The following is a 14,692-nucleotide window of genomic DNA, read 5'->3' on the forward strand; positions in this document are numbered from 1 at the left end:
CAGCAAGAAAGGGAAAGCTGTGTTTCCTTTGGACTTTAGGCATCACTTACTACGCTGTAAAGTCCGTTTGATGCTAATCATTAAGCGAGTGTTGTAATAAAACCGTGTGAATCCCGTCTGGTCTGTGTGGCTGTGATTCCACTGGGAGCCACTCTAGCCACACACTGTGGGACCAGCTGTGGCCAGCTGTTCAGTGCCGTCTCCGCTCACCTGGTACTTGATGCCTGACTTGAAGTAGCCCAGAAAGGCGTTGGACTCGTGGTTCTGCACCTCCCTGTACTGGACCGGCGCCCCGCCCAGGAAGCTATCCAGCTGTGTGGAGAAGATGGCTGCAGCTCCGCTCTCATCCTGTGAGCACTCATCCCCTGCAGGAAAGAGACGCTTTAAGCTGCCGTGCATCAACGGGTTTCACACAAGTGGTTTGGCACCGGCCGAGAGAGAGAGAGAGAGAGAGAGAGAGAGAGAGAGAGAGAGAGAGAGAGAGAGAGAGAGAGAGAGAGAGAGAGAGAGAGAGAGAGAGTGCAGCAGCACTTAGCTCGCAGTGACATTAAAGAACCTCTTAGTTAGAACCGGAGTCTCTGAATCACATCAACCACATCTGCAGCAGATCCAGAACCAGCTATGACTGTCAGATGGCACACAACATGGATAAAACCATTTCATCCCAGGGCCTAATTATGTCCCTGCGTTATTTTTGGAGTAACCTCCTACAGATGGTGCCGAGGCAGTGGATGCTAAAAGGCTCCTCTGTGTTCTGGCGCTGAAAGAGGACCTGAACGCGGGGTGGTGAAGAGCAACACGTAGGCGTCCCCGGTGTAAAAGCTGCCGTACAGCTTCTTGGGCACCGGTTTGAGGTCCATGGACTCTATGCGCCACACCTTCAGCCCTGGCTCCCTCCCGGCACTTTCAAACTCCTTATGGTGGCTCTCAGATGGCTCTGAGGGGTGTGGGGGGGGGGGGTTAATTGACTTTATTAATAACATTTCTAAAACCTCTACAACTATTACGTTTTAACTAACGAAGGTGGCCTGATGCAGGAACCTGTGATGCAGACGTCCCCTTTTAAAACCGGTTCCGAGTATTAATCGGGTTTTATAGCGCGTCAGTAAATAAACAAACTGTGACACAGTGGCTTGTGAAGAAGCTTGGCGGAAAAGTAAAGCAGACTCTACACACAGATAGCGGCCTTGCTCCACCATGCGCAGCAGATTATAGAGATTACAGTTTGCCTTGATTACACAAGAGCAAGATCACAACTAAGAGCAGACAGCAGGATTATTTCTGAAGTGCATCTGATGTTAACGGTGACGACGCTTCTTCACCTCCGCACCAGGCTCATAATTGGAGGCTCTCGCGCCCACAGTCCACAAACGCCTGCCTGGGCACGTTAGTGCATTGTTTACACTCTGATATTAAAGTATTACGTCGCACTGGCTGTCACACGCATCTAACGACCGTATGGCAACATCACAATGTGAAGGATATGTATTATGGTGCTGTTTGCTCAGCTGCGTGACGTGAAGCTTAGCTCAGGTTGCAGAGAAGACCCAGCGCACTTCCTGTAAGCAGCGGATCAATAAATGCTGCATCAAGGCTTTATCTCTAATGGGTAACCAGTGTCTGGAAGCAGACACACTTAATAACATCTAATAACAGCGAATGCGAACCCAATACAGAAGGTTTCACTGCAGGTCGAACTTGACGCAACCGTTGGATCGCCACAGGCAGCACAGGCCACTGCGTATGCGGCGAACGCCTCTACAATGCTCTCCCTGCCTATGTTATGCACTTTGCACACTTCCTTTCTGCATACATGTGCATACATGGTACCCTAAGCTGATTTTAAACACTTTCCAACAATTATACACGTTTTGGCAGAATCGCACCGCGGGCACCGAGCACTGCCCGCTTTGCCCAGTGCACTTCAATACTGCAGCTGTAAGTTTTGATTTTGCTTTATTTGTGCCTTGATCTGCTTTAAGCTGTGAAACATGGCCGATTGGGTGATGCTATGCCTTGTTTTAATATTTGATCCAACTCAGGCATTTCTTTGATCTTATTGCATACACTGTGGGTGCATTGCAGCGATGGCACGTCTGTGCCTGTCTGCAGCGATTGCACTTAAGCTCCTTTTTGAGCTATTTAACTATCTTTAAATCTTTAGATTTGCTACACACCATATATGCACTCTCTCTGAACCGCATACGGCACAGGGCCTCGCAATCCTTCATATCTCATGCTGTTTCCGTTTTAAGCTCCAGAACATACATTTGTCACACATGTCCTGCATTGCTTTGATTTCTGTCTTTTTTTGTGCACTACATGTGATGCCCTTGTACGTATTTGCTCATACACATTGGAAAATAAACATTTAAGCTGACATGCATTTTTGTCGCATTCACCACCTCAAGCTGTGATTTTAACAGTTAAGTTCAACCATAGAATGCTTTAAGTGCATTTGGTAACCTACAAATAATCACCAAGTGTCCAGATCATTAGGATGTGGACACTTGGAATTCATACCCTCGATCTTGTCCTGACATATGGGGTTGAAATTGATAATTTAATAGTTCTTCCCCAAAACCCTCTATTATCTGACCATTTCTTATTAACTTTTGAATTTGCCATAATTGAAGCTGCTGGAAACAGCAGCTGGAAAAAAATCTATAGCAGATGTTTATCTGACAATGCTGTTGCCAGATTCAAGCAGATGATTCCATCATCTTTTGCTTCAATGTCTTGTAGATACACAGAGGAGAACAGTCACCTTAATCAAGGTTGACTGTCTTGTAGATGATGCTGCAGCTTCTCTACGTACAATGTTAGACACAGTGGCTCCTCTGAAGAAGAAGACAGTGAATCAGAGGAGGTTAGCTCCATGGTATAACTCAGAGATCCGCAGCCTAAAGCACAGGACCCGACAACTAGAAAGGCAGTGGGGTTCCAACAAAATAAATGTAAACTGCATAGCATGGAAGGACAGTCTAATAATATATAAAAAAGAACTTTGTGCTGTTAGAAAAACATATTATTCCTCCTTAATTGAGGAAAACAGCACTGTAGCCAGGTTGACTAAGCTGTGTTGAGCCTACTATCCCCTTAAATCTCAGCAGCAAAGACTTTATGAACTAATTTACTAATAAAATTATCACCATTAAAGAAGACATTCAGCAGCGACTTCCTCCAAATGATCAAAATCACTGTCTAGATCAATCAACTTTAAATTTAAGTCCTCTGTCTTGCCTAGAAGCTACAGTAGAAGCTAGCTGTCTAGCTAAAAGGGAAAATGTCCAGTGACACCAGTTGGGCTTGAACCACAAACCCTTTGCTTCACAGGCATCGCCTTAACAGTTAAGCATCTAAATATTGGCTCTATAACCTTATTTTTGCGTCCTAATCAGTGCCCTGAGAACAAAGTGTTCTTCTGGGAGCATAAGGAACTATGGAACTACTAAGATAAAACATGGTTGGAATCAACCATGTTTTATCTTAGTAGAAAGGAGCTTATATTCTGATAGATATTTCACATACAATGTTGGGGCTCACCAGACAGTGCCAGGGACTCGGAAATTGCTTTATTTCCCCATCCTGTCTAATTGGTGTCAGTGTCACTCCAGAGTCCCCGCCATACCCAGGCTGCTTTCACTCATATATTACCCTGGATTACTCAGATTATAATTTAGTCTGGGTCAGTCGTTCAGTTTAGTAGAAGTGTCAGGTTTTGACCTGGTTTCCGGTTTTACTTTGAAAGGACTGCCTGTTTTCACCCATGCCACAGCTGTTTCCACGCAATAACCGGTTTCATCATGCACACCTGACAGTTATCAGCAATCAACCCAGTATTTAAGCACCAGCTCTCACACCAGTCAACTGCCAGATTGTTATGCGTGTACTCACCACTATTCAGCGTCTTTCATTCCTGATCCTGACCTTGTTTTTGACCACCGTTACCGACTCCTGCCTGATCCTTGCCTGCCGTGTCAAACGAGTCTGTCTGGTAAATACCCTGTTTGTTTTTGACCTCGAGATCGCATTGTCCTGTATTGTACTGCAACCAGAGCTCACCCGTTAACAAACCTTGCCTGTCCTTGGACCTGAGACTGCCTGACCCCCTGTGTAGTTACGTCGCGTTTACCTGTGTATGATCTCGCCTGAGACTTACCCTGCCTCTGTCTAATAAATCCTTTTTTTTCTGCAATCCACGTCTGAGCTGTGCATGTGGGTCCGTCACCTTAGAGGTTCTGACAAGAAGAGAGCCCTTAATTAGTTTGATAATTTCGGAGCCCAGGCGCTCAGTAATGTGCATAACTTTAGGTAGGGCTTCTCGGTCATGTTAACAGATAATAACACGTGCTGTATGCTGAATTGAACGGTAGATTACGTGCTTTCAAGCGATACCAGACCCATTCCTGTTAGTCATTTTTAGCAGAAGATATCCCTCAGTGAATTTGACAATTTCAGAGCACAGTTTAGTTGCACGCTACCCGTTTATTCTTGGCGCTACTAACACATGCTATATGCCGAATAAAAGCGTGGCTTTAAATGATACCAAGCTCGTTTGTGTCAGTCGTTCACAACAGAAGTGAGTCTCAAAAGATCAGAGCACATTAACAAGAATTGTGCTCTTCTAATGTGAAGAGGGAAGGATTAGAACACAAAACTAAGCTTGTGGTGCTCTGTGCTCTGATGGGTTTAAGTGTTAAGGTGTTGCTTCTGAAGCACAAGGTTTGTGGTTTGAGCCCCACCGGTGTCACTGGAAATTTTCCCTTTGGGAATCAACCATGTTTGCTTGTCTGTTCACAGCAGCAGAAAAGAGCTCAGTGAAAGATGGAGGCGGTCAGACATGACATGCCTTTACATCGTCCTGTACAGAAGTAGCTGCATGGCACCAGGGTGCTTCATATGTCCCCCCAAAGCCTAGACCAACACAGAGAGCCCAAAGCCACAGCCCAGTAAAACATGCCACATGTCAGCACTACGTATTAGCAGGCCTTCTCCTGAACATACAATTGAATTGTATGTTATATAATTGTGAATTAGTCTGAACCATCTTACAGATGCTCCTTTCCTGCCCAGCCCCTCTGTCAAAAGCAATAGAACATGAAAAAAATCACTTAATGGCCTAGTTCAAAAGTTGAGAAGCTGACAGCCGTACCACCAGTGACGACCACCCTGACTGCCCTTTAGCTTGTCAGACTCTGAATGTTGCTAATTTTCAGTCTGGCCTTTTAATTTACATTGTGCTGCTCAGTTTGAATCCATCTTTCTGGCACTCAACAGGCCAAACGTCTCAAGTAAACTTTGAATTAATAGGTGGATTTACAGCAGAGGACACATCCTGGCTACACTATCAGAATGAACCATGAGTCTATAAAAGATATATGTAACCATATGTGAATTAACATTAATAACAGTTAAATTCTTTACTTTGTTTCTATCCTAGACTAAAATGCTTGGTAGTACAAAAATATGTAAAGTCTCTACTCTAATATTATTTCTACAATATTAATAATATTAATAATAATTCAGATCTATAATCTATAACCATCAAAAAGCAAGTAAAAACATTTAGTTACCAGTTACCAGCTGATTAATTGACTGCTTGTCTCCATAGCGTTTGTGAGAAGGCGCGTAAAGGAACATGATGGCAAAGACATACAAGTTCCACATTCCATAAATGCCTGTGAGAAAGGCGCTGTTGACCTGCACAGTGTGTCCTGCCCAGTGCCAGGGACCCTCGTTAACCTGGGCAAAGAAACATGAATTCACGTCATGGCAATGAACAAAATATACATATCCTACTTATAAACACCTCACTGGGCTTGTAGACGGGACACACCTGACTAACATTGAAAAAGATGACAGTCATGGCAGCACAGGTTAGAGTGACCAACATCAGGAACTTGAATCTGAAAATCAGACCCTGAAAAGTAATAGTGATGGATTATTACTTAAACAGTAAAAATAACTTATTATTATTATTATTATTAATAACAAATAAATAAAAGTATTTCATTTATAAAGCACTTTATATTTTAAACAAATCTTAAGGCGCTTGGCTCGAGCACACTCATTGTATTCAATTAATTATTAAATGAATTATTAACACATTAAAAGTGTAAACAAGACAAGTCATGCCTCATAGTGCAGGTGTCTGGCCTTGTACATTGCAGGCAGGGACGTCCTTTTACCACTGATATTGCGGAATACTTGATAAACCATGAAGCAAAGGAAGAGGAAGTACAGTAGAGACACGCACAGATTCCTGCCACAATTATGAATGCCATCTAAAGCACCAGTCAAAGGAATAACCAAAGAAATTAGGTGCCATATACAAATTTTCTCTTCATACAATGCATCTACACTTTAGTTAGTAAACAAACAAATTTATAACAAAGGTTTATAAAAGCTTAAACTTTACTGCAGTTGAATGCACAGCAGTAACTTGTCTGCCACAGGCCTTATAAAGATTTGATGAAAAATGAAGAAAATATTCAGATTGTCACGGGCAGACACACAGATTTGATCCACCAATAAAAAACTATGAACACGTTTGCAGGGCTTTTAGTAGCACCTCTGTATAATGAATGCACAATATTTGCACAGTGTTTTAGAGTTTGAAGGGCTTGGTTCTCTTTTTCTGTTACTCTGTTGTTGTTAGTGTATAAAAGGATACTGCCAGCTTAGTTCCTACTTCAGATGCCCAGATGCTGTAGAAGGGATTTGTCAGCTGGACACCTCTGGTCACAACACAGAAAAAAATATGGTTTGTTGTGTCCAGATTCCATTATATTGCACCATAAAATACCACTTTTTGGGAACATTTTTGTTCTAAGTGAAGAAAAGAGCCTCACCTCTCACACATGTCAAAGATAAAAAAACCGAAGGAGCCAAAGACAATGGGTCAAACCTGCTTCCAGTAGACAGACAAACGGTTCCTCTCTGTCTGGTTCTGAAGGAAAAGGACAAAAGAGTTAAGGAACTGAACCGTGTCTCTCTATTTGTGACCATTTAAAAAATAGTCCATCTTAATTTTGACGTGACCTCAAAATGTGGATTTGAAATGATAAAAAAAACTTCCTCATCCATTTTAAGAAGGTGAAAGCTGCAGTGTTTGGATGTGTGTCATGAAGTACAACTCCTATTCTAACAGTAATTTCTGACATTTTGGAAGGTTACAAATCCGTAAATACTACTTCAAAATTAAGGAAACAAAAAGTACAAAGTCTCAAGGCTATATACAGTATCTGTCAGTGTTACTGAAGAATTAAGATAATACTTTATTATTCTGGGGATTTTTTTTTGTTTTCAGCAGCAAAGAAACATTGAATAAAACAACAGATATATTGTATATCTCATACGGAATAAAGTAGAAAGGTTGGAAATGCACTCAAGAATTCCTCGTGCAAGCACTTGGGCCTCCTTCTGCTTGGAAAAGTGGGAATGAAGCCAAGTATAATACCATGAGGTGCTCCCCGCAGAAGATGAGCAGCATAGAGTAGAAGATGCCCTGCCTAATGTCTCCAAATAGCAGCATCCAGGTCCAGTTGAAGCCAATGGAAAACCACTCCACTGGGATGTTGATGAAAGTCATGGAAATGCCTAGAGCCAAAATCACCCTGTAGGGGCACAGAAAGTCTTAACTATAATCTTACATAATTATTACTATTTTGAAATTAAAGATACATGCCATATCATGGATCAACCAGTCCGCAGACAAAAGCATGATTGTAACACAAAACATGCGCTGTATGTCTCAATTGATTATTTAGGAGGAAAAAAGCTAATTGCAACTTGAATACTTGTCTACAAAGTTCAATCAAAAAAACGCTGTAACAGAATTGATGCAAAACAGATTCTTTAAAGAATTCTCTCCTAAAAGTTTGTCAGCAAAAAGTAAAACCACAAAGGACTGGTATGCAGGAACGAACACATGCAGGTGATACCAGAATGTGTGAGAAAGACAAATAACTGACTGACTAACTAACTAACTATGAAGACCAAACCAAAGCTAGCAGGATGTAGTCAGATACAAAGAGGAGGAAAAATACAGTTATAACTTATATCAATAATTCAGAGTTTTACATAGCAGGGCCTGTTAGAAGGTATTCTCTATGCTTTAAACCTAACTATGCTTTTCCAACCTCGATACAAGTTCCATTGATTATTTGTATTTTTGCCTCTTTATATAAAAAAAAAGAATAGAAAAACATGAAGATGATGGATTGATGTAATACAGCAGGTAATTTTATGAACCTCCTACTCAGGTCCCAGGCACATCTGTCCTCTTAGTTCAGAGAAAATGTGAGGTTTGCCATTCTGACACCTTGGTGAAGTAGCTGTCACGATCTGGGTTTTTGTTTCCAGTTTCATTTTGAAAGGTCTGAGTTTTTTTAATCTTGTCATGTTCTAGTTCCGCTTTTACTTTGAAGGACTTCCTGTTCATGTCACACCACAGCTGTGTTTTCCCTGTCACCACCGGTCCTCATTGCACACACCTGTCAATAATCAGTAATCAGTAGCAGTATATAGTCTCCACCTCACGCACTCTCCAGTTGCCAGATCGTTTGTTCACTCACCCGTTCAGCTTTCCAGTATCTTTACCTAGTTACCTTGCCGTGCTTTTGATCCTGTTTTGTACCTGACCACGTCTCCAGCCCAGCCTGTGATTATCCTGTCTGCCTGTGTGTGTTCTGACCATTGCCTGTCTTTGACATCCGCCTGCCTTATCCTTGTCTGTACTGCTGCCTATGACCTACCCGTGTACCGACCTCTGCCTGTCCGACCAAGGGACACAATAAATCCTCTGAAGCCTCACGTCGTGTCGGCGCTGTGCATTTGGGTCCTGTGTTCTTGACAGTAGCATGACAGGAGGCGCTGGTAAAGCTTTTACAACATTAAAAAATCATGTATCAGCCACAAATAGGGTGCAACTCGCACTTCCTAAGAACTTGCTGCTCATTTGGGAGTAAAATCCACGAGTGGGAAGATACATCTGATATTTGCAGAGTGTGTGTGTGTGTGTGTGTTTCTGTGCATGTCGTGTCTCACTAGCTTGTGTGTGCAACATGTGTTGGTTGAGTGCTAGCTTGCAGATTTTGTAACACGTTTCACGCTTCGCCAGGCTCTTCCTCTAGTGCATAACATTGCCGCTCACTGATCTGCCTTTCCCAACACAGCAGGGGGTTAGACAAACACCAGGGCCAAAGCATGGTTTTAGCTTTTCACAGCCTAGCAATCGAACCATCTGCTATATGCAAAACTATCAGATTTGTAAATTAATGTTTCGCTGGGGAAAAAATCAACACAAATTTTTGATTTTATCTACATAAAAGTAAATAACCAAGCAAGGACCACCTTTATCAGATGCTTGATAAACAACACACTCCGATTTCAACCACTTTTACTGTACAAATAAACATGACCCATTTGAATAAGTCAACCACTACATGTCCTGAAAGTACAGTTTATCATAAATTGTATCCTAATCCTAACTCTGGTTTCACCTTTCTGCTGCTACCCATTAGTAAAGCAAGATCTTTTACTTGAAAAGCAAACACCACTTCTCCAGTAGCACAGGAGGCCTGCTCATGAGGGTGATGCGTCTCCAGTACCAGATCATGATGATGATGATGAGGATGCTAGGGGTGAGGACGGTCTTCATGCCAAACCAAACTTTGGTGAAGCCTCCATTCTGGTGGATGCTCTAGTGATAGAACAAATGGCAACTAGGTTTATGGTACTATTGAAGGCTGTGTGGGTTATCAACAACAAAATGAAAACTTACAACAAGATTAATGTCCTTAATTTCTCCGATTCCTACATTCTTCCTATGGCGCTCATCGATCAGCAGGCGAATGTTGAGCAGATAGTCTTTATGGGCCACGCTGCCAATTTCCATGAAGGGCAGCAAGTCACACTCATAGTTACGACCCTCATTCTCAAATGTCTGGACAACACACAGCAGGACTCTTGTGGCATTAGCTGTTTTTTAAACACATGCTTTATAATTACATATTTCAGGGAAGCCAGTATCATATGTAAATAACCTTGGGAAAGTTAAAGCTGCAGTTGAGTTTCCGCTCCTCAGAAGAGGGAGCCATCTCTGTCCACTCACTCAGTGCGTCATCTCTGTAGGCCAGGCCTACGTCAATAGTGACCAGAGCCCCATCCTCTGGAAACAAGAATTAACAGTGATGTATATTTAAATAAATACATCCCTAGACATTTATACATTTACCCACTGACCTACTCACATAAGTTCCCATTCCCCTAAAATAGGTAATTTCTTAGCAAACATGAATGCGATTTACAGCTGAATGGACATTGAAACATTGAAGACACAGATCTAACGGCTGTCATTATCCCAGAGATGGAATAAAATTAAGTCCTGATGATGGACAGCCATGCCCTTCTGACTTCCGGACCAGCAAATGGCTATGCTGCTAGCACAGAGACATTTCTTCCCTCTTTTCGTTAGCTTCTGTCATCGTCATACTTTGACGTAGAACTGTCATTTCAACTTCAAAAGCGTCTATCATTGTTCAACTTTCTCCTTCTAAATCAGCGTCCTCGTATCTTCTATATTTTTCGACTTGTGAGCGTTTTAATATCCATTAGTGTCTATTGCGTGAGCTAGAGTGCGTGATGTCACAGCTAGAGTGAGAGGGCGCGCTTTTTACAGACAGAACTTCTGTTTTTAACTCGTCACTACAGCCACAATTTTCACTCTATCAATGTAATAATTTCACTTTCATTGTAGTCATACTTGTCGTCTTTCTAATGATGTGTCTGCCTATACCCTCAGACCTATACTTTTGTCGCTATCGGCCTTAAAGCACAGAGAAATCCTGAATTACACTCTAATAATAATTTTCGACAGATGTCTGGAGAAAAAAACAGGATGAGACATATTTTGAAATTGCGACTGGCTACACGCTTTCGTCCTCAAACATAAAATAAACTCCAGTTGTTTAGGGAAGCCTTGGCATTTATAAAATGAAAATATTATTTTATTATATATTTTTTGTAATAACTATACACACAGTAGTACACAGCAGTTACATGCTTATTACTGATTAGTCAACTACACGATTGGATTGTGTAGTAATTAAGCACACACTCACTCTAAATCCTTTTAAAATAAAAGCACCAAGCAAAATAATTAGCATCAATAGCTGGGTAATTATGACTATTTAAAGATAAACTAATAGTTAACTTCCCCTATGTCATTTCAAAATAAAAGCACCAATGCAATTTATTAGCTTTAACTGCACTGTTTTTATGTATTTATTGTGACTATTTAAAGACTTGACATTTACGTTATTACCCCGACACATTTCCTCTAAATATTTTCAAAATAAAAGCACCAATGCAATTTATTTAATTTAAAGGAACTATTTCGGTTCTGACTGAATAATTACAGATCGGTAATGAGACTATTTTGCAGTTCAGCAAATAAACACACACACACACACACACGCAAACACATTATGGTGCTTTTGATCTGAAATGGTCTAATGTAAATCTTTTGCATTAATGAGGCTATTTTTGCTGTTGGATAATAAATTGAGTAATTAACGACCATTTTATAGTTTAGTCATCATTCACACGGCCGCTAAATCTTTTCAAAGTAAAAGCACAGTGTTTATTACCCTCTTTTTGATCATCAATCATCTTTTTGATCTTGTCACCGTTTCACTGTGGTCATCTTTTTAATCGCTGTCATCGTTTTAATTTAATGTCTGGTTTGGTTTATTATGATTAGTTACGACTATTTTACTGTTTAGCAATTCCCTGCACACGTTTCCTCCAAAGCTCCAACTTTTTCCTCTGCAGCTACTTTGAGGCATTTTAAATGTTTCCATAACTTTAAGCTATTTTATCTCTAACTATTTATTTATAGCTATTTATGTATGCTTCAGCTATTTTGAGCTGTCTGGTCGTGTTTCAGCTACTTTCAGCAATTCTCCAGGAATACATTCAGTATGGCAGCATTTACGGTGCATTTTCCTATGGAAATGCTTAATCTAGTTTGTGGTTTATCTTTGTTTGTAAAAAAGAGGACAAACAACAGTGATGCAGGAGAGCAGAATTAATGTTAATAATTAGATGTAAATTGATGGGTTCTGCAGCACTTCCTGGTCTCTGCTATTTGCAGCATCTATAATGCTCTGCTCCCTTTACATTCACTTGTTCCCAGAAAGATCAAAATGAGTTTCCAGCATCTGACAGAAAGACCCATCTGTGGTCCAAGCTGACTCACTGAGTCGCCTGTCTGGCAGCCAGGCAGTAAACAAGTCACAGGCCCCTAGCATACTTCCAGAGGCCAAGAATTGAGGTACACAAAGGATGTTAATGGTTTTGCCACAAACGTAACATGAATGTCCTGACAGGTCCAAAACAGGTCAGACCAAGAAGGCTTGGTGATAGATTTAAGAACGTCCCTTCATTGTATTACTTGTCTTACTTGACAATGACAAACATCTTGAAATATTAAGATGTGGCTTTGCACAGGTTGTTGAGAAGCTATTATATTATTGTGCATTTACAAAACGTGCCTTTTTACTCTTCAAAACACTCACATGCCATTTGATTGATTAATGAAATATTCACTTCAGCTACTGTAGAAACCGGTCCAGATTACCTCCCTCCTATCTCTCTATTGCCCAGGGGTGTCTAACAAGCCCCCGACAAAAAAGCCTGAGGGTCTACCACTATTGAGAACTAGCAGCAGGACATCCATCATTGTGTGCTGCCTTTTGGTGTAATAGAAATCCAATCTCCTGAAAAAGACACATTCCTGAGCGTTCCTCAAGCCTTGGCCAGGATAAACAGAAATAACATAGACCAGCCTGTCAGGTAGACACTATAGAAAAGTAGACAAGTATTACAGGGAAATCTTGTTTCATTTTGCACTTGGAATTTTAGACGAAAGAATAAAAGTAACCGTGGATGTGAACATTTTAGAGACGTTCTGCCAATATTTACAATGTATAAAAAAGAGAGAGAGAAAACCATGGTTCTCACCTATCTGGTTGTTCACATTGAAGGCAATCTCAAAGTTCAGGACCACAAGCATAAACTGGAACCAGGGGCTCATCTCCATTTCAACCGGAGGAATATAGACAGCAAATACGATGTGGTTGGCCTCAATCTGCTTGGCCTTGGCCTCCTCAAATGACCTGATCTTGACACACTGGTTGGGACCCCAAGGCATGAACCACTTTGTGTCCTGGTTGGCTTTGATCTTAGCCACACATTTTGTAGCCAGGTAGTTGACCGTTGTGGTGGGGCTGGGAGCTTGGGAGGCAGATAGAAGGTGGAGATTAGTATGGTTGTCATAATGAAATACAACAGTCAAGCATGTCACAGGCCAGTGCAGCCAATATATCAGCCAAACCAGTCCAAACACTGGCAATTACTTTTAACACAAGTTACAAAATGCCTGGTCGTCATGTCCCCATACTTCTGAAGTGATGGGGAGAGGAAAATTCCCCAAAGCTCTCAGGCACCAATTACACTGTTTATGCATTGAGATTCATGAGCTTGACAGGACTGGTTATTGTACTCCTTTTACTCGCAGGGTATCTACAATGCCTGTGAAAAGCCCCCCTCACATCATTAAAAGAACACAAACCTCGTTGGAAAAGCTGAAAGACTAGCGTGAACATCAGGTCTGTGAATCACAGTGCAGCCTCAAGGCCAGACTCAGTTTAAGACTCAACATCCCATAGGAGTGACGAGTCAGACAATTAGCAGCAGAACTGAACCAAGTCTAGTTCAAAGACAGACAGAAGTATTAAGTCCAGGAAGGGAGCATGGAAGAGTTATTAGTTTCAGCTCATGAAAAAAATAGTGACATCTCGAAGAGGCCCCGAAGCTGTAATCACCATCAGATGTGCTCTCCGCAAGCAAGATGTGTCACAGCTCCCCAATGGCAGCAGTACTCAAACTACGCCCCGGTCACGATAAGCCTACGTGAGCTCCACTCTATAAAACATCTGTCTTCAGAATCTTCAGGTTTACATGTTAACAGGTGTGGGGAAAAAAATGACGCCAGCTCCGGTGACAAAGTGTTCCAGCGCTGCGCCTCGGCCGAGCCCAGGTAGATGGAACCCACCTAAAAGTTCCCGCCGGAGTGAAGACTTTGGGGTTTCAACCGTCTCGCGCACACACACACAACGACGTGCAACGTCTACGCCGGCACGCGCGCGCCGACCCAGACGTTAGCAAAACAGGAGAGAATGCTAAAAGTGAAGCACGAAAAACTTACCAATTAATCCTCCCACCATGAAGGAGAACGCCTGGCACAGCAGCAGCAGAACTCCCACTATCACCAACTTTCTGGTGCTCATGTTCTCTATAATAGCTCCCGCCATCGCGAAGCAGAAGGCGGCGGGCGAAAACGGCGCGGCGAGCGAGAGAAACCGACGGGAATGTGGAGGAAACGGGGACGAAGAGGCTGCATCAACGAGCGGTGAGAAGACGAGCTGGGCCCCTCTGCCGCTCCGCCGCTGCCTTTCAACTCAGCGAAGGAGCAAAAAAAACAACTGTGGTGTGGGTCCAGCCCGCAGCGCCATTTAAAGGAGGGTCCCATCTCAGGCCAGTCAACACATTGTCCTTCAGAAGCTATTCTAAGAGAGAGACGAGATAGAGGAGCGGGGATTATGATGCACAGCTAGCATCGCTG

The 14,692-nt window shown here is 42.1% G+C and overlaps 1 protein-coding gene across 1 annotated transcript in view; it reads right to left on the reverse strand.

The window, feature by feature from the left end:
- LOC114845077 (uncharacterized) overlaps positions 1–14,643 on the reverse strand; it is a 33,745-nt gene extending 19,102 nt beyond the window's left edge. The window contains 13 exon segments of the mRNA XM_055503920.1: positions 211–365; positions 5,577–5,745; positions 5,840–5,923; positions 6,139–6,246; positions 6,249–6,287; positions 6,677–6,740; positions 6,855–6,952; positions 7,463–7,619; positions 9,564–9,706; positions 9,788–9,949; positions 10,050–10,174; positions 13,030–13,302; positions 14,276–14,643. Of these exon segments, the coding sequence (XP_055359895.1) occupies positions 211–365; positions 5,577–5,745; positions 5,840–5,923; positions 6,139–6,246; positions 6,249–6,287; positions 6,677–6,740; positions 6,855–6,952; positions 7,463–7,619; positions 9,564–9,706; positions 9,788–9,949; positions 10,050–10,174; positions 13,030–13,302; positions 14,276–14,381 (1,683 nt within the window). The 5' untranslated portion in view covers positions 14,382–14,643.
- Positions 14,644–14,692: the final 49 nt, after the last annotated feature.

This window comes from Betta splendens, chromosome 17 (assembly GCF_900634795.4).
Source record: "Betta splendens chromosome 17, fBetSpl5.4, whole genome shotgun sequence".
NCBI lineage: Eukaryota > Metazoa > Chordata > Actinopteri > Anabantiformes > Osphronemidae > Betta > Betta splendens.